Source organism: Lipomyces doorenjongii (genome assembly GCF_038497915.1).
Source record: "Lipomyces doorenjongii strain NRRL Y-27504 unplaced genomic scaffold V1508scaffold_75, whole genome shotgun sequence".
Taxonomy (NCBI): domain Eukaryota; kingdom Fungi; phylum Ascomycota; class Lipomycetes; order Lipomycetales; family Lipomycetaceae; genus Lipomyces; species Lipomyces doorenjongii.
Window position 1 is genome coordinate 1 of NW_027118142.1, and position 18,543 is coordinate 18,543.

Genomic DNA, 18,543 nt, shown 5'->3' on the forward strand with positions numbered 1-18,543 from the left:
ACGCGCACTTGAATGAATTTTACGTAAGTTTGCTTTCCAAACTCAAATTTCACTTGGTTTTTTGACCCCGTTCTCATCCTTTTTGTCTTTAGTTGTCTAAAGTATCCCTGTGCTTCGATCGAACTCTCCAGATCCAAGCTTAAGAAAATATTCTCGATAAGAGCGCGCTCTATTTAAGGTTCAGAAAATTGATTCGTGTGCTATCAAAACCCCTGGCACGTGAATAAGGTCAGGGCAAGATCAGTATTTTTGGCTTGGATGTCAGCGGGCGCTTGTCTGAAGCCGGCAAGGCAGCTGTTTGAAAACACATAAATCAAGCCTGCTACACATATATTCATTGACTTTTGGCTTCAGCCGGACTTAACGAGCCCACTGCTCTTAACCTAATAATGGAGAAGGCAGAGCAGCGTAGAACCGTGTTGGAGTAGAGAAGGGCTAGATAAAGCGTAATTATGACAGTACCGGTCATATTCTGGTTATCGAAGAGTATAAAGCGTAACATCTTGTATTAACTAATAACACCCTTCCTGAGAGTGTTTCAATCTCGAGGCCCACGTACAAACGCCGAACAAATGCATATCTAAATCCAGCTATGAATCTCCGAAGGAGTCCATGGCAGCAATAATGTTCACCAAAGCATCGTCTACTACTTTCTCGTACTCCAATAAAAAGTCTGCGGATTCACTTCCTACCCTAGCCGTTCCCAGGATGAACTCGTGAGGAAGGTGAATCTCCACGGCACCTACACTAACAGCCTTCATCTTCAGACCTTCTACAAGCACCTGCTGCAACTGCACTCTGCACCTTCCACCTCCATGTCCACCCAATGTAAATATGGCGAATGGCAACCCTTTCCATTCATGGTACAAATGGTCGAAGGCATCCTTGAGTGCTCCTGGGTACCCGTGATTGTACTGAGGAGTAATGACTACTAGGAAAGATAGAGAGGAGACGATTTGGCTCCATTGTTGCGTCTTTTCAGAGGCGTAGCCGTTTCCATCTTTGAGAGCTGCTGGAGAGACAAGCGCTGGCATCTTTGGGTCCATCACTGGACCAAGCGGCAAAGGTGCGGTGGTGGAGTCCAGCACCAGGATGCGAACGTCCTCAGACTGCTTCAGCTGGTGACCGAAACGGGAAACTACCCAGGACACGATTCCAGCCGTGTTGCCATCGGTACGAAAGCTGCCATTGAGGATACCAATGGTTTTCATTTTGTCGAGTATTGTTGTTTGGTCCCTCTGGTTTGAAAGTCCCGTAGACTGTTTGGTCCTACCATAAGCCAAAAGTGGCAAATGTAAAAAGCATTACGCAAGCCTTTTGGCCAACATCGCAAACTCCAATAGCGGCGGGAAACCTTAAATCTGACCATTCCTGGTCGAATGCCCGCGTCAATTGCTCGTAACGTGTTTTTTAGTCGTCGTTCTCTCAGCCTTTCGGCTGTCATAAACGGTACACCATGCCTTACAACACTTATCCAAGTCCCATGAAAATGAGGCAGATAAATATGTTGTCATAGGAGTGATGAGAGTGGATACCCCGCAAGTGAGTGTTGATATTTGGTGTTGTATGGATTAGACTATTGGAAGTAGCTTAAACCAGCCTCAGATATATTGTCCATTTCATGTTATCCAAATCTCCTTGATCGTCAATGGAGATGAGATGATTAAGCTACTGCACGGAACTGGGTACGCGGTTCAAACGCACCAACCGAGCAATCTTAGTTTAGCGCAAGTCTTGTTTAGTGGCCACTGTATTAAGTCGCGCCCTTTATCAGTGGATTCGGCTGAGAGTGGGTACATCTTAGCGGTAAAGTTGAGGGTATTGTGCATCGAGGTAACTGTAACTGTTAATCCGAGTAAACCCGCGCCTTGTGCGTGGCTTGTCTCTCCCCATATTATTATTTGTGTGTGTGTGGCTCCACAAGCTTACGACTACCACCCGTCAGGAGCCTCCCGCTAAGGCACGAACGAATCCCGGGGTGAGATATTTTGGGCTCATTTAAGTCACGCCGTAGTAAAAAGTACAATTGTCTGCGCCGGTCTGGCGTCTGGTTCTGTCCCCACTACCCATAAACTAAAAGTACATTGACTCCAATTCCCTTCTAATTATGTCGATTTCACAACTGCTTTGAGCACGACTCTGGCATATGTCGGCAGCATTCTTGAGTCCGCACTCACATATCGACCGGCGATGTCGTCTGGACATATATCGAAGTCAGCTGTGTCGCGCAGCAGGAGGGTCAGGGCCTGCAATCACTGCCGACAGTTCAAGGTGAGCAAGATCCCCGAAACTGGACATTCGGACTGCCCCGTATTGACGGTACTCCCTAGATTCGCTGTGACTCGGCAGAGTTATTTCCGGCTCCATGCTCCGCGTGCCATGCAAAGGGCAGGGATTGCAATGTCGACTCTACTTTCAAACCCATTCGAACGAGAAGGTTAGTTGTCATAGATGCGAGGCATGACTATTAGTAATAGTTAACGAAATGTGCAGTCTGTTGAAAGACGTAACAACACAGTTGACACTAATCCAAGAGACCCTCAGAGATCATGACATTACTATTCCTCGTTCTTTATATGTACAGGGCTCTCCTCCGCTTGGTGATATTATTGAACGTCCTCGACTTGAAAGCGCTCCTGAAGCTCCTATACCTACACCCTCGGTCAGTTCCAAAGATGATATGTCATTCGTTGGGAGCCAACAACTAGGAGACATAACTTTGGAGACTGACACCATTCGGGAGCTCTTTGAATAGTATTTATACTATGTGGGAATGTTTGTTCGCTGACAAGTGCTAACACATACGCAATGCAGTTTCCGCCGAAACCATTTCTTGTACTTTCCGATCCTCGACGAAGACTTTTCAGCTACAGACCTAGTTCAATCATGCCCGCTTTTATTTTGGACGATTATTATCATTGCTTCCCGTTATCATACGCGACATTGTTCCATCTATCGCAGTCTGTGTGATCCGTACATAGAAACCTTGTCTAACGCACTCGTCCACTCTATCAAGTCAGTTCGCGTTATTCAGGCTATTCTCTACCTCTGCCTGTGGCCCCTCCGCATCAGCAAACAACATGGGGATCCAAGTTTGAGCTACTGCGGTGTGGCTGTGAATGCGTCATTGAAATTGGGACTACATAATCCAGTGCAAGAGAAGGAAAATCAAAATCGTGGTCAAGCTTTTGTAGTTGACAGCGAGGAAAGAATGAGGACGTGGAGGGGGTGTCTCTACTTGAGCACGCAGTGAGTTTTGGGTTGGTTACCGGTACGAAATGAGCTCTAACAATTACAGCCTGAGCATAATGCACGGACTTCCAATTCAACTGCCGATTCGCTTATACTTAGATACAATTAATGCTATTGTTACTAGTGATGACCGTTCCGCGCTTAGTGCCCTCGTGTTAATTCATTGTCACATGGCAAATATGGTGTCAGGCTTGGAAGGTAGTTTCGATCCACTTGCGTGCAGCACCTTGATAACACTATTTGAACGAGAACTTGAGTTTATAAAAACCACCTTCAGGCAAGTATGGACTGCAGAGTTGGAAATATCTCTCCTGGGAGCAAAATTATGTCTTTATGATCTATCTTTGTGCCATATTGGTCGCTTATCCTCTAGTGCCAGATCTTCGGGGCATCTGAAGCCTGGAGAATTGGTGATTCTGACCTACGGCTTGACCGCAGCCTCGCGCGTGATCGACATTTTCAATAGGCCGGCTCTCGATGATTCGGCGGCAAATGATATGGCATCATTTAGGTTGCAGATATGTTATCCAAAGAGGTTTTTTATCCTGATGGTGCATGCGACATTATTCATGTTTAGGATCCTGGGAATGCCGTCGCAATTGGAGAAATCTGATATAAATATGGCACGTCGCAAAGTTCAAATTGCAATAAACGTCCATCGTCGATCAATAAGAGGACCAGGTGACGAACACGAGCGTGCGGCTGCATTAATCGAAATTCTCTCCCGAATTGAGCCGTCGTTCTATATGGAACATTTTCGAAGCGAGTACTCCAGGTCGCTTATCAGCGAATGTAGACGCATGGCGAATGAACGAAGATTTGGGAACTTTACTCACGTTGAAGCATGCGAAGATGCGTCTGGCCTATCTGGTGTACCTGGCGAGCCGCTAGCAACTCAGTCTCAAATTGTCGCGGAACCGTCGACTTTGTTGCATGCAGATCATGTCAGCCAGAGTGTCTCGACGACGTCGGACTTCGACGGTGACGAACTTCCATGGGGTATCTGGGACAGCACGATATTTGATTCTTTGATGATCTAAGCTGATGTTGTAAGTTACTAGTAGAAGAAGGCAATGCTGTACAAGTTAGCTTTTGTTGGACGTTTGTTTTGGCGTTTATAAACTTTCGATTTACTCTTACCAATCATTTGCACACAGTAATGCCACTGAAGATCCAACCCACTTTGTACCATTGATTAGGAACTGAACATGAACTATTCAGGTGACTTATTTAATCCCAGTTAATTCAATTATAGATTGTCCAGACATAGACGACGTGCAATACTTAGATAGAGGAAGAACAGTTATAAAAATTTCCATGTAACAAGTTTCTAAAGCACCCAAACTGCGGCGTTCACCGCCGTCATCACCGGCTAAGCAAACGTCTCAGACAGGCTTGTCTATTTGTTCTCCGACTCTCCACTGTCGACAATAGTGTTCATATCCGAGACCGCCACGTCTTCTTTAATGTCTATCTTCTCACTGGGACCGAGACTAAAGTCGGCGGCATCCCAACTTCCTTGGAAGCAATATCCCGGGTGAAGCAATGTCTGTGATCCAGCAGCGATGAAGATCATCCTAAAGTGATATCAGTAAGCGATCAATTCGACAGTAATCCTGCGCATAAACACTTACGCTCCCTCGAGGATCATGAATGTCACCTCTTGGTTTGCGAGACTCCCATGGAAACCCTGACTAAGTTCTGCGACACGGTAGACACTTCTAGTAAAGATGCACGAAATAGCCGCGGCAAGACCCCAGAGAAATACGTGAAATAGCCGGCTATTTGTCAATCCCACATGATTGGGATCACATTCGTCTAGACCAGCTTGGTGCACTCTCCAGGCAAACTCGGCGCAAGCAGTCATGAACAACAGAGTTGCGACTACTTGAAAAATAAGTCCCGCCAGCATGAGGTTCTTACCAGTATTTACCGAGTTAGACCCGGACCCTGACGCAATGGCACCTCCTGACGCTGTACATACGGTTAGCCATAAGTTAGGGCGACGAAACCTCCACTATAGTTGTACCTTGAAGAAGAAGCGATATGACATCACACACAATAAATACAAGAGTATAAGTTCGTGGCTTAAACCGAGAGAGATTTTCCCCATAAACCACAACACTAAGAAAAGTTAGTATACGATCATTGATTTGACAAAGGAATGTACTGATATACTGACATCCTCGAGAGACAAAGATACACGGCCGCCCCAAGAAATGCGGGTGCAATTGTCAAGCAAACCAAATACCTGAAACATCAGTGAGAGGTCTAGCTGCATCCGATGTGACTGGCCTTACATGGCAAACGGGTTCTTGGTGAAAGGATTGAAGTGCATCTGTATGCGACCAACATATCCCAAGATTTCGACTAGGAAAGTGAAGTTAGATTATATCCAGATGAAAAAGTGTGAATAGACGAGTAACTCACGAATAAGCCCGCCAAGCATAGCTACAGAGTATCCCCATATTCTGTAGCGGACAAGCAGCAGGATCTGAACAACAGCCAGAAGGCCGAACCAGGCGGCATAGAACGCGTTCCCGCCGAGGTTAGGAAGATAAGTGAAATGCGCTTGCGCGAGCGTGCACGTCTGGAGGGTGCACAAGTTGTCAGGAATGGTGAAGTTGCCCTTCATGGCTCTCAGGTACCTCTGTATTGATCAGCTGTAGTTCTTTGCTCAAGTTGCGCGTTCGGGTGTAGTTGCTGTTTTATCTTCCAGATTGATGGCACTTCCATGTGGGGCTGTGCATGCGATGCGATATACAGAACGCGCACACTTTTCTTCCATATTTTGTCGCTACGTGACTACTTAGAAGATATTGTTAGTCTTTTTGGTAGATTTTGTCGCTCCGCCAAGCACGAGGGGGTAGTTGCGTGTTGTGTGGAAGTCCGTCTCGGACTGCGGTTTCGCACCGGAGAGCATAGGGCTGGGGCTTTGGAAATCATTTTGCCGGTGCTTCCCGTTGTATTATCTGAAACTAGGGGTGTCCACGAATAACGAATATTCGTACGAATACGAATAATAAATTCACTTTTACTCGTAAATTATTCGTAACATTCGTAAATTTTGCCTGACCTTGACAACATGAATCACGCCTCCCTGATCTGCCCCCACTTATAATCTGCCCTCAACAACATCAACCTTCTCATCGTCTCGGCACTCAACGAGTGCCTCCGCAAACCTAGAAGATCTCACCCTGTGTTGAACAGCCTTTCAACAGCCGCCTCAGACGCCGGAATAGCTAAATAATCTCTTGCTGCGGCTGCCATCCGAACTCATCCTGATCAGTCGCCACCATTCGAAGAGCCAGCCTCTTTCCATAGTCATCCCGTCATCTGACCATGACTACCTCACTTAACGGTCAATGTCAGAATAAGACGCGTCGTTCAGTTACTCAGTGACGCGTTACTCATTGACGCGTCATGATTGGCTGAATTAAAGTTTGACTACGGCTCTAGAGTCGGGGCAAAATTACGCATAATATTCGTTATTCGAATTCGACGCTCCCAGCCTTATTCGTTGCGAATAACGGAAATTCTGCGAATACGAATAACGAACACGAATAAGGAAAAATCTTATTCGTTTACACCCCTATTTTTTTTCGCGATATCGTCTACAGGGCGATATCGGCATATCGTATCTGCGACGATGCGATATTGCCAGAGGAAACTCTGGTAGGGCTGTTGATATTCGACTTGGCGAATACTATTCGACCGACTATAGGGCTGTCCATAGATAGCGGATATGGCCGATTGTATCCGCCAAAATATCCGCCCGTCAATATTTAGCTAGGCGGATAGCAATGTCGAATACATTATATTCGATTAGCTAATTATGTAAGGACGAGGTGGGAGCTGCGCTTGTAGTTTTCACAGCTTGGAAGGTCCACAATAGGTTTCTGAGTCTATAGGGTTATCGCTGAATATTTATTGTTCTGTTTGTACTTTCAAGAGTTATATCAAACTATTCTTTATACATATTATCCATGAACATTAACATTCTCATTGTTTCTCCCTTTAATGAGTGTCTACGAACACCCAATGGGTCTCGGCCCGAGTTGAACACTGAGGCTTCTGGCGCGGGAATAGCAAGATAATCTCTTGCTGCCTTGGCCATTTGTGGATATTCATCTTTATGTCTGTCTTCGCCACCAGTCGCACAGCCAATTGGCCTTCGTATCACTTACGATGACTCGCGGTGTGTCCAAATATCGATCTGTATCAGAAACGTTAGGCTGTTCCAACTGGAGACGTTGTGGCGTGAAGTTATCCACCAGTCGCTGGCGAAGTGTATGGCGAGAGCTAAAACGAAGCGTAATCCCTGGGATATCATGAAATATTTGACGGAATGCGGGCGATTCGAGAGTCGTAAATGGTTTGTTCTCGGGGACGATCCATTGAGTTTTTCTCTAAAGTTTTTGCTGTGAGAGCGTCTCTCTCCCGCCAAAGTAGGTCAATATAGTGGGCTTTGGCTTCTTCCCGGACTCAGGCCGGCCTTGTGCCTCAATAGAATGCCTTTTTCTTAGATGCTGTATCATATTACTCGTAGAGCTTTGTCTTTTTGAATCTGTAGCCTTCCAATTGCACTCTTGCCCGTAATCATCTAACACTGCGCACTTAATGTCTCGATCAATCAGCTTCCTTGCGACTATCATCGGCCAATCTCCCGACGGCGAATTCGAACGTCGAATATTATTCGAAGCATTCTTCGACCGTCGAATCGCATATTCGACATATCGTACCGATATTCGATAGTCGACATAGTATTATATAATCAATCGTAGAGAAATGAATTCAGTGGGATTTTCAAGCTGCAAGACGTACTAAGCCGTCGTATACAGGCATTTGCCAGTTATAGCAATAGTTGTCCGATTTGCTCGGCGTTTTCAATACCAGCGTCCCGCCCTTCATGAGATTAATGCTGCACGATATTTCGCTGTAGACGTGAGTCCGGCTGTCTGCGTCTTACCTCTGTGTTGAATTTGCACAAGAAGACAAGAAGACAAGAAGCAAGAAAACTTCTGGTAGAAGACATCGGGTCCCGAGGTTAGATATCAGTTTCCGGCTTGATAAACTAGCCTGTAATAGGAACTGCTTAACTTGTTTAAGTAATATCACGTGATATAGGGGGATGCTATAAACGCTTAATTTTTTTTGCGACTTCTGCTCATTCTCTGTCTAACTTATGCAAAACATAGTCAATTTCCAACTATTATTGCTCTAACGTTATATGTAAACAACAAAAGACAATGTAAAGTATAGAGTCGTTATACAAACAACCATCTCCAGGGAACTTCGTATAAGCTTTTTGGGATTTAATCTGCCGGATTGGTGAAACAAGACGCGCTTTCCCAGTAAACAAATCAACAGACGTTAGAAAGGTAATCCAAATATACACGAAAAACCCCCCACCTAGGGCAAGGGTTTGACTGCCACCATCGGGTGCATCCAGTTTAGTCCCGAAATTGTAACTACTCCCACAACAAGATTTTATTACGTTAACAAAATCATACATATCCCTTAAAAACGAAATAACCTCATAGGCGCTTTACTGTAAGTCGTTTAAACCAATTTTTATTTGAAAAAATTAATAATTGAGGGAACTCTACCACGAAGAAAATTGGGGGTACGACGGTTCTTAACTATGGGACAAGTGAATTATGAAACACAGGGTTATAGGGTCTTAAAGGGTAAGGGTTGTGTTTACCTAAAATGGTTTATTGTTATTGAACTAGTTTGCTTTAGACAAAAACGCGTATCTGACACGTCGACTACAACACACTTTCTCGATAACTACAATTGCACTAAATCCCACCAGTCAGTTAGAAATTATCAATGGGACGAAGATCGAAGAGGTCACATAATGGAGAAGCGAATGCGAAGGGTGAGGAATTGATTTTGGGTCTTGAAATATGCATTGTTTTCTTAATACTTAACAGATATATATACGTCCAAAATTATATTCAAATATGCCGTGTATCTACACCAATATGTGAGAGTTATGCAGTCAAAATTATAACAAAAATAGAGTTTTTTGGGACTAAACTGGATGCACCATACCAAATTAATGAAATATTTCCCCCTGGCCGATATTCGATCGAATACGAATATGAGCCGATATTATTATTCGACTGAACCTTATTTGTCAAATATGAGTGTCGAATATTATTCGAACGCCTTTCAAAGAGTCGAATATCGAATACGAATATTGGGAAAACATTCAGGAATTGATTCAAAATAGACACCTTTGGACTAACAGAATTTATTAGTTCCCAGATGACCCATGGGAAGCTGCCGACATCCCAGATCATGAGATTCCCTTAATGGTCGGCGTATCTAGTAACACTTGTGCGGCCGAAACGATAAGAAAGTTGATTTTATTGAGGGCAGTTTATGAGAGCGCGTCAGGGAGGCGTGATTGTAGTCGTCATGGGTTCGAATTTGAATATTACGAATAATTACGAATAAGTGATAACAGTTATTTTATTCCTAAATCTCCAATCTGAATTTGCTAACATCGTAATGCATGCAATTACCTATCGCAAGATTGAAATTTAGAAATCTTCGAGGCCTTGAGTGGTGCTGGCGATCATGACGTCATCCCAAGCGGTGCACTGTCGCCCGGATTCTTTGGCATTCTCCCGCAACGTAGCACAAAAAGAATGTAATTGGTTTCGTTGGGGGCCAAGCGCGGCAACGTTGCGCAGCCGGTCATTAGAGTTCAATAATAGGCTCATGAATATATAACCTCACTGCCGGAATCAAGCCCGCGTAGATTCTTGTTTTTACATTAACCGCAAGGCTACTTCCATCTTGGCAGAATTCTTGTAACTCGTTTTCAGATTTCCACGATCAAAAGCAACTCAATTAAGCATTCTTGGTATGCAATTGACGAAAGCATTGCTGCCTCTCATAATGGAGCTATCAAAGAGATCAAGGTAACTTCCTTACAGCATGATGGGTGCTCTTTCACTTCTTCTGTCTGGTGGGTATCTTCCGCATTGGTTGGGAAGTGCCATCGAATAGTTGCAGTGATGGGGCTGAGATTATACCATTACGAACTTGATCTGGATAATTCCAGCGAAAGGACATGCTTACCCCCTGTTTGGTTGGACAAGCTCCAGAATACTAACACTTCAAAGTTTAATTCATTTAAGTCGTCATCATTCAACATGTCTACTGACAAAATTACATTCTTGACGAACTGGTAGAGAATCTGGTTGCGGCAGGTTTACGATTAATGCTAACGTTATTGTAGGCATGCCACTCCGTACCACGCTCCGCTGTACCTAGCGCAAGCGAAGGGGTATTTTAAGGAAGAGGGCATCAAAGTGGCTATTCTTGAGCCCAACGACCCTAGCGTATGGGCCTGTTTACATAACCATTTCATCTCTATCTCCGTTGCTCATGCTTGCTATAGGATGTCACTGAAATCATTGGCAGCGGAAAGGTGGACCTCGGCTTCAAAGCCATGATCCACACCCTGGCTGCTAAGGCTCGTAACTTTCCCATCCAATCCATTGGGTCTCTCCTCGACGAGCCCTTCACCGGCGTTGTATACCTCAAAGACAGCGGCATCACCACGGACTTCCGTTCGTTGAAAGGGAAGAAGATCGGTTATGTAGGCGAATTTGGCAGTATGCAAACTATCGTTCATGGCAGAATGTCAATACTAACAAGCACAGAAATTCAAATCGACGAGCTCACCTCCCATTACGGCATGAAGCCTGACGAGTACACAGCTGTTCGCTGCGGAATGAATGTCTCCAAAGCAATCATTAAGGGTGAGATTGACGCTGGCATTGGTTTGGAGAATGTGCAGATGGTCGAGCTCGAGGAATGGCTTGCTGGCCAGGGTCGCCCGAAGGACGATGTTCAGATGCTCAGGATTGATGAGCTAGCTGAGTTGGGATGCTGCTGCTTCTGTAGTATTTTGTACATCGGTAAGTTGACTTCGTGCTTTGCAGTTGTGTTGCCAGGCGTCTTGTCGCTGCCAAAGATCTTCCTGTTGATATATTGTCAGGTAATGAGAAGTTCCTCGCAGAGAACCCCGAGAAGGTCGCTAAGTTCCTCCGAGCGTGTAAGAGAGCGACCGACTTCGTGTTGGCCAATCCGGCGCAGGCTTACGCGGACTACGTGGACTTTAAGCCAGTCATGGGAACTTCCCTTAACCAGAAGATCTTCGAGCGCTCCTTCGCGTATTTCTCCAAGGACATGAAGAACGTCAAGAGAGACTGGGTGAGCAAATTAATCTGATTAGTCATGCACCGGTTGGTCGCTAACTCTGAGACTTATACAGACCAAGGTAACCAACTATGGTAAGCGTCTCGGTGTCCTAGATGCAGACTTTCAACCCAACTACACCAATTCTTTCCTCAGCTGGCCGCTTGACGGTGATTCGGCCGATCCTACTGGCGACCAGAAGAAAATGGTCCAGCTCCAAAAGGATGTCGCTGCCAATGGGGGTTTCCATAGGCTCTCTATTACTCAGACAGCATGAATGGCCTGAAGATGCCTGTGCTTGATAACGCGATTTAAGATTGGTTTTTTTGACGATGTGGACTGTGTCTGGCTGATAGGATAGTGCACTGAGGCAGTTCCTCACCCCTATGTAGCACTATTTGGTTTTTGTTTCTTCTTTATTCGTGTAGCAAATCTTCATAAATATATTTTTACTTTCTTTTTTACGCGCTGTTCACTGTCGTCTACATTCTAAGCCACTTCCATACAGGTTGTAAAATCAAGCTGTATGGTGGGGCACCGTCAGATTGTGCCAGGTAATCAAGGCACAAAGTGGTTGTCGCATGAATCCGTGTGAGATACTATCATTTTGGTTGCGATATACGTAACGCTAGTCTTCTCAGTCGGCTGTCATGCCACATATATCATTCGGACCATCCCCGCTACACCTGAGAAGTGTTCACACTGGCCAAAGTGGTCATGGCAGTTGTTTAAACAAAGCTTGTGTGGGCGTTGGGGGTGAGGAGCAACAACCCTCTTCGAACAGTCACTGCATAACTTTCGAGGCTCGTAAACATCTAGCGTTGTAGCGGGGTCGTTGCATAAGTAGATAGAAATCATGATGGTAGGGCATTATTTGGAGTACTATCTTCTCACTTGAATCAATCAATCTCTTGTATCATACCAAGGTTTGTCGAGATGTATTTGTACGCAACGTCTCCACAAACACGCAGAAATTTGGAGAGAATCTTGTTTGATACAAGTCGCCGGTAATAGAAATCGTCGTAAGAATTTCACTTAAGGTAGTGCATAGCGTAAAATCCGCTTTATGTTATTAATATGACTTGGTTACAAAACACGATTGTGATACAGAACGTCAGATCTCCAACTGACTCAGATGGTGATGTAATATTTAAGCTTTGCTTTACTGTGCGGCGTTATGTTCCAACCTAAATGAACAATGATTGAAGGAGGAACTTCAAAGTAACTACAACTTGTATTTCACTATCTCACTGGTGTCGTTCAGCTTCTCTTCTCACTTGCAGTGTTGAGCTGTGACCCATCGATCACGTGTATTCTGCCAGTTGCGCACCCAGAGCAGTCAATACCAATCATCCATTAAAGACAGCACTTTGGGCAAATCAGAGCAGGATGTACTGGGAGGCTTTTAAGGATATGGACCAATATATGCTTTTCATGATTGCAGAAATGGCTAGCCATAAAACAATTGTATATAATTATAGTCCTCTATGGAGCAAACCATCCCGTGATGATATTGCACTTAGGACGCTTGCCTCAGTCACCTCCTCCCGGTTTAACGATCTTCGGCCACACCAAGTATTGCAGCAGATCGCGTCACTAGTGGATCATCCACCTTGCTGACATCAGCTGCTCGCGTCATTTATGTTCACGCTAATGTTCTTCACTAAGCGTCCCAACTTGGCAATTCTCTTTGTGAATCGAACACGTTTACACTATAAATAGGCCCGTGATACAGAAATAAGGTTTGGAAGAGCAGGGCGTAGATTGAAGGTGAGCCGCTCAGCCACTGTAGGGTGATATCACATGCGGACTTAGCTGTCACATGGAAATTTCAACCGCATATCTATGTTATGATACGCCGCATTCCCCCCTGATGGTTCAAGGATACAGCAATTGCAACGTCGTTGAGCAACCAAATATCAGCAGTCCAGTCACTTACCAAGCAACATATATCCACTGATGCCCCACCACAGTTGTTACTAGTCCTACAACAGGTTAAAAGTCGCGTCATGTCACTCGCATACCTTCAACATGAGAGATGATTCGCGATTCGACTATGTCTTTGTAAGGTTCTGGATTATCTTATTAAGCTCTATTGCTCCTCTCAGTATATCCTACTGTGTTCTTGTCCTCTATGGAGTTCCTGATACCTATCGCGCTCCTCAAATTCTCGAGATTTGGGCAATAGCAGAGACGACTTTTTATTTCTTCACTCTCTTCTTCAGAGCCTACTATATTCAAAGTCCCGCTATACATCCGCCTCTCCCATCTAGAGAGAAGCGGCTTGAACTCTTCATTCTATGTGAAGAAAGCATCTCGGATCACAAACAATACATCTCCAAATGGTTCATGGACACCCCAATCACGGATATTCGGAAGGAGAATATGAAAGACTTTCTCCGCTGGGCTTTCTTGAATAGTGCTACGCCCGATTCTGAATACGACGAGGAACTGGAAGAGTATGTGACGATCCTTGAGGGGAGGCTGAACTTGAAGTTTCCTCCAGGGCGGGCTGATAATGTCAAGTCTTTGAGACTCACCGTCGACAAAGTGAAGGCCCTTCATCGCAGTCTTGTCTGGTACATGGTGAGCACTTCTTCCATCCGAGAAGAATCGCAAAGAAAGCTACTTGAAGCTAACCACTTTATTATGCAGTGCATTCATGTGGTCGACGTTATTACCTTTTTCTCTCTGCTTTCCCACGGATTCCATTTCCACCATAGCTCTCCAATGCGCTGCCTTGCCGTCTTTCCACCTCGACTCCAAACCTTGGTCAGTGCGCATCGTTCACCGGTAAAGAATCTTACTTACTACCATCGTCCTCATACCGCTCGGGGCAAACTGCCACTGCTCCTCATTCATGGCATTGGGGTCGGTTTGTATCCTTACATAGATTTCTTGACAGAACTGAACCCAAAGCCACATAAAACAGAAGGAGACATTGGAATCATTGCGGTAGAAATCTTGCAGGTATCCTCTCGGATCACAGAGCCGGTATTGACAAAGGAAGACATATGTCATCAAATTCGCGCTATTCTGAGTCATCATGGATTTGACATGGTTGTATTGGTAACTCATTCGTATGTATAACGCCATTATATTGTGCAAACATTTGCTAACCCCCATCCTTTTGTAGATATGGGTCAGTGATCGCTACGCATCTTCTGCACAATCCAGCAATGACTAACCGCATCGCGTCCGTCGTGGTGGTTGACCCCATAACAGTTCAGTTGCACCACCCCGATGTTGCGTACAACTTCGTAAGTCGAATGTCACTTGATTCTATCTCAATCTCCTTCGGTTCTCGATGCCGAGAGTATGTACTGACTGTAGTGATGCATGTTTAGACTTTTCGCAAACCCAAATCCGCGAACGAGTGGTTGTTGTGGTACTTCGGGTCAATGGATATGGGCGTCGCTCATACGCTGGGTCGCCGCTTTTTCTGGTCCGAAAATATTCTTTGGAACGAGGACTTATGCGACTGCCACGCCACAATTTTTCTCGCAGAAAAGGACAATATTGTCCATACGGAGCAAGTACGAGCATATCTGCTGAATCACTCGACAAAGTACGAAATTGCGGCAGATGGCAATGGAAACGTCATGTTGCCTAACCAAAAGATGGATAACAGACAACCGAAGGTCGTCTGGTGCGAAAATTTGCATCATGGACATGTTTTCGCTGTGAAGTCCTGGAGGAGGCGTTTGGTCAATGAAGTCCTTGAGCACTCGGCACGAATCTACAATAGTGATGTGTCACGATGGACAAATGGGAATTTACCATACTAATTTCGTCGCGCCATGACATGAAATCCCGACCATACAAACAGCCGGTACAATTTCATCATAGATACCTAGATGTTAAATACACTGAGCAACCATACGAACGGAAGACTGCACGTCTTCATTATGCAACGTGAATACCTTCTATTCTATGTATATATTGTCTGATGAGTAGTAATTTGAAGGGTCTGTTTAATTACCTGAGTCCATTTTGTCTGATGTGGTTCGTTGGTCGACCGATGAAAGTGAGATCCACAGGGCGACATACATGAGCCGCGAGCGATGAGGCTTACCTTCAAAGTTATAGAGTTCCATAACGTAAATGTATAACGAGCGGCGCATCCAAACGAGCGGCGCACTTTCCACTCGACCCCCCTTTTCATACTTGATACCCTTCCCCTTCCACAGTAGAACATGGAATCTTCTTCTAATGAAAGCGAGATCATCCTTGCCACCGAAGCACTCCAAAGGTCCAAAAAACTAAGCGTTAGGCCACAGCAAAGATATATGGTATTAGTGAAACATCATTACGTCACCGACGTGCCGGCCGACAACCACGACGCGATGTTCCAGCCAATTTGCGGAAATTGACCGACCTAGAAGAATCGGTCTTTGTTCAATACATTTTCGACTTAGCCGCCAAAGGATTTCCTCCTCGGCTGTCTATTGTGGGAGATATGGCAAATCGACTTCTCGCGACACACGACGCGCCACGCGTCGGGACACGGTGGGCTTCGAACTTCGTCAAGCGCCGCCCAGAGCTCCGGACGCGTTTCCAGCGGAAGTACGACTACCAGAGGGCCAAATGCAAAGATCCATGAATAAGTCTGAAAACCTTGTATGCCAGTCTGGAAGCTATTTCAGCTTTATGTACACCCTGACGTCTCAGGGTGCGACCGTAGGTCGACCAACATGTCAATAACGATACAGCTTGGAGTGCCAGTAAGTGAATTGACAACGGACGCTTCGCATGATGTATGCCAGAGGTGGAGCTTCGTTTAGCGCTAAGGGGAAAATATAACAGTGCGCTAGATCCGTCGGGAAAAGAGAAGTCTGACAACAGCTGCACCCCCATCATCCACTCCATGTCCACTAATAAGCTGCACGCCCCAAGCGGGGATCCATATTGAGTCCATTGGATCCATGAGTTCTGATTCCGCACTGTACAACTAACTATGACTTTCTTGCCTCTCAAATGTTCCCAGGCTGAGGTGCAGTCGCTCGAATGGCTGTGTCGCGTTCACAACTGGTTGAATAATTTTAGAAATGTTAATCATTTGTACGACGTCATCTGATTCAAAGCCGTCCAAGGTCTACAATCACAGCCGGTCTCGACGACGCGGTCCTGTCGAGCCAACCCGGGAGAGATGAAGTTGTGGCTATGGCTTCAGACGTGAGTTGCGGGAGGTAAATTACGCAATCCAGGAAGCGTAGCTATGGCTGTAGAGAGTGCGGGAAAAATTCTGCGGCTGACTGACAGGGCATAGTGCGCAAAAAACTAAAGCCTGAATATTTAAAAAATAACCAAAGCAATATACTCTGCTTTGGAACCATATTTGCTTTAAATGACGTGGCTGACATTTATCATTGTTACTTTCTTAGTTGTGTGTAGACCTTGCAGGGCACGCTGACATCGGCTGAGCCGGCTGAGCTCCCCAGATGGGCTTCTGCATATCTATTTGCTCGCCCACAGCTAGGCAATCTCAGCCGCTTGAGAATAGATTCCGTATATAGATTGGATTCCGAAATATTGCTTAAGCTTTCGTGTGCATTTTGTCGTTATAATTCTGGAAGGAAGTATTTTTGGAATAAGCCACTTTCATGGCAACTTCAGCTCTAGATATAAATATCACCCTTGATTCACTGTCTTGAAATATTTCTTATTACTCGATATCTACTTGACTGGAATTTTATTGCACAATGATGTTCAATACCTTGATTATTCTGACAGCAACCGCTGGTGCTCTTGCAGCTCCTCTGGACGCTCGCAGCGAACCTTGCACTAGGTCGTCAAGCGCGACTTGGCAGTCTTCATACTCTATGGGCCCCGAGGCTACTGCTTCGTCTGCTAAATTGACGGCTACGACATCCACAGCGGATTGGTCTACTACCGTCGCAACTACCTCATTGGGAAGTAATTATACACCAACGGGCAGTTCCACAGTTTCAGCCCTGCCCACCAAGGATCTCACGACCGAGCTCCTCCTCGCACCCAACCAGATCGCCAGGATCCAGATCCTCTCCAATGCCGGCGGCAACGAGTCCTTCGTCTTCGACTACAACAACCCACCGGCCGCGGCGGTCGTCCCGGGTCCTGCCGGCAAAGTCACCGCGGCGACCGGCTCGTCATTCCCTGCACTAATCGGCCTCAACTCGGGAATGGCCCTCTTCGAGGTGAACGCCTGCGGCCTCGTCGCACCTCATCTCCATCCGCGCTCCGACGAGTACATTTTTGTTACCAAGGGCCAAATCTTCACCCAATTCCTCACTGAGACAGGCTCAGAACTCATCTCAAACAAGATTACCCGCAAACAGGGGACAATCTTTCCCAAAGGGTCGGTACATCTTGAATTCAACCCAACGTGCGACAAGGCTGAATTTGTTGGGGCATTCAACTCGGAGGATCCCGGCACGGCGTTCATTGCGCCGAACTTCTTCTCGTTCGATGAGGAGCTCATTTTGAACAGCTTGGGTGGCTCGACTTTCATCTCCGGGTCGGACATTGAGTCGATTAAGCATGGAATTCCGCATGGCGCGGTAGTGAACGTGTTGGAGTGTTTGAATAGATGTGGCTTGCCTGTGAATCAGAAGAGATCGTTGAGGACAGTTATGGGCATTGAGAACTGAGTGGAGGGCCGTATCGGACATTAGTGCGGCGGAAGTCTCTGCATGGCATTTCGCGAATGTGCTTGATTGTCATTTCAATTGATTTATTATATATTCTCCTGGATGTGGCAGTGTTAGACATGGTACGTCCCCTTCATTTCTGGCGAACTGGTGGAGCTTGTGAGCTCGTTGTAGCTCAAGTAGTCGGTCGGGGTGTTGAACTTGCGGTGTATGGCACTGATATCAAGTATTATTGTCTATGATATCCAGATTACTACCAATAATCGTTTCGATCTTTACTGAAGGACAAAAAGCTATGAGTGAAAAGTGGTTCGCCAGCCCAGTCAAATACAACATGACTGAAATAATAGATGAGAAGAAAAATTGCAGCACCTGATTGCTCACCGCAGTACTAAGTAGGCCCAAATAAACTTAACTGTTGCTGATCGGACGGGGAACT

The 18,543-nt window shown here is 45.6% G+C and overlaps 10 protein-coding genes across 10 annotated transcripts; 6 read left to right on the forward strand and 4 right to left on the reverse strand.

Annotated features, from left to right (window-relative positions):
- Positions 1-139: 139 nt before the first annotated feature.
- Positions 140-1,435, reverse strand: V1508DRAFT_269969 (flavoprotein-like protein). Its single transcript, XM_066936476.1, has one exon. The coding sequence runs from the start codon at positions 1,209-1,211 to the stop codon at positions 591-593; it is 621 nt and encodes a 206-aa protein (XP_066793328.1). The 5' UTR covers positions 1,212-1,435; the 3' UTR covers positions 140-590.
- A 640-nt stretch (positions 1,436-2,075) lies between these two features.
- Positions 2,076-2,983, forward strand: V1508DRAFT_270070 (uncharacterized protein). Its single transcript, XM_066936477.1, has 3 exons — positions 2,076-2,271; positions 2,331-2,437; positions 2,545-2,983. Exons 1-3 carry the CDS (start codon positions 2,191-2,193, stop codon positions 2,753-2,755), a joined length of 399 nt encoding a protein of 132 aa, XP_066793329.1. The 5' UTR covers positions 2,076-2,190; the 3' UTR covers positions 2,756-2,983.
- Positions 2,816-3,160, forward strand: V1508DRAFT_330677 (uncharacterized protein; the record flags this gene model as incomplete). Its single annotated transcript, XM_066936640.1, has 1 exon — positions 2,816-3,160. A coding segment is annotated over one exon (345 nt), but the record flags the coding sequence as incomplete, so codon positions are not given.
- V1508DRAFT_270071 (uncharacterized protein) lies at positions 2,984-4,587 on the forward strand. Its single transcript, XM_066936478.1, has 2 exons — positions 2,984-3,246; positions 3,299-4,587. The coding sequence occupies exons 1-2, from the start codon at positions 3,212-3,214 to the stop codon at positions 4,290-4,292; spliced, it is 1,029 nt and encodes a 342-aa protein (XP_066793331.1). The 5' UTR covers positions 2,984-3,211; the 3' UTR covers positions 4,293-4,587.
- Positions 4,588-4,651: 64 nt separating this feature from the next.
- On the reverse strand, positions 4,652-5,887 carry V1508DRAFT_399903 (RTA1 like protein-domain-containing protein; the record flags this gene model as incomplete). The annotated part of the gene is made up of 6 exons (XM_066938291.1): positions 4,652-4,829; positions 4,887-5,226; positions 5,282-5,376; positions 5,435-5,503; positions 5,553-5,622; positions 5,683-5,887. The coding sequence occupies 6 exons, from the start codon at positions 5,885-5,887 to the stop codon at positions 4,652-4,654; spliced, it is 957 nt and encodes a 318-aa protein (XP_066793332.1).
- Positions 5,888-7,493: 1,606 nt separating this feature from the next.
- Positions 7,494-7,652, reverse strand: V1508DRAFT_331428 (uncharacterized protein; the record flags this gene model as incomplete). Its single annotated transcript, XM_066936645.1, has 1 exon — positions 7,494-7,652. A coding segment is annotated over one exon (159 nt), but the record flags the coding sequence as incomplete, so codon positions are not given.
- Positions 7,653-7,661: 9 nt separating this feature from the next.
- On the reverse strand, positions 7,662-7,907 carry V1508DRAFT_360111 (uncharacterized protein; the record flags this gene model as incomplete). Its single annotated transcript, XM_066937134.1, has 1 exon — positions 7,662-7,907. One exon carries the CDS (start codon positions 7,905-7,907, stop codon positions 7,662-7,664), a length of 246 nt encoding a protein of 81 aa, XP_066793334.1.
- Positions 7,908-9,995: 2,088 nt separating this feature from the next.
- V1508DRAFT_424930 (NMT1/THI5 like-domain-containing protein) lies at positions 9,996-11,939 on the forward strand. The gene is made up of 7 exons (XM_066941358.1): positions 9,996-10,190; positions 10,395-10,459; positions 10,511-10,613; positions 10,673-10,889; positions 10,938-11,195; positions 11,276-11,490; positions 11,552-11,939. Exons 2-7 carry the CDS (start codon positions 10,425-10,427, stop codon positions 11,750-11,752), a joined length of 1,029 nt encoding a protein of 342 aa, XP_066793335.1. The 5' UTR covers positions 9,996-10,190; positions 10,395-10,424; the 3' UTR covers positions 11,753-11,939.
- Positions 11,940-13,318: 1,379 nt separating this feature from the next.
- Positions 13,319-15,442, forward strand: V1508DRAFT_424934 (uncharacterized protein). Its single transcript, XM_066941359.1, has 4 exons — positions 13,319-14,061; positions 14,131-14,555; positions 14,612-14,735; positions 14,823-15,442. Exons 1-4 carry the CDS (start codon positions 13,507-13,509, stop codon positions 15,261-15,263), a joined length of 1,545 nt encoding a protein of 514 aa, XP_066793336.1. The 5' UTR covers positions 13,319-13,506; the 3' UTR covers positions 15,264-15,442.
- A 1,401-nt stretch (positions 15,443-16,843) lies between these two features.
- V1508DRAFT_424943 (RmlC-like cupin domain-containing protein) lies at positions 16,844-18,151 on the forward strand. The gene has a single exon (XM_066941360.1). It carries the CDS (start codon positions 17,178-17,180, stop codon positions 18,102-18,104), a length of 927 nt encoding a protein of 308 aa, XP_066793337.1. The 5' UTR covers positions 16,844-17,177; the 3' UTR covers positions 18,105-18,151.
- Positions 18,152-18,543: the final 392 nt, after the last annotated feature.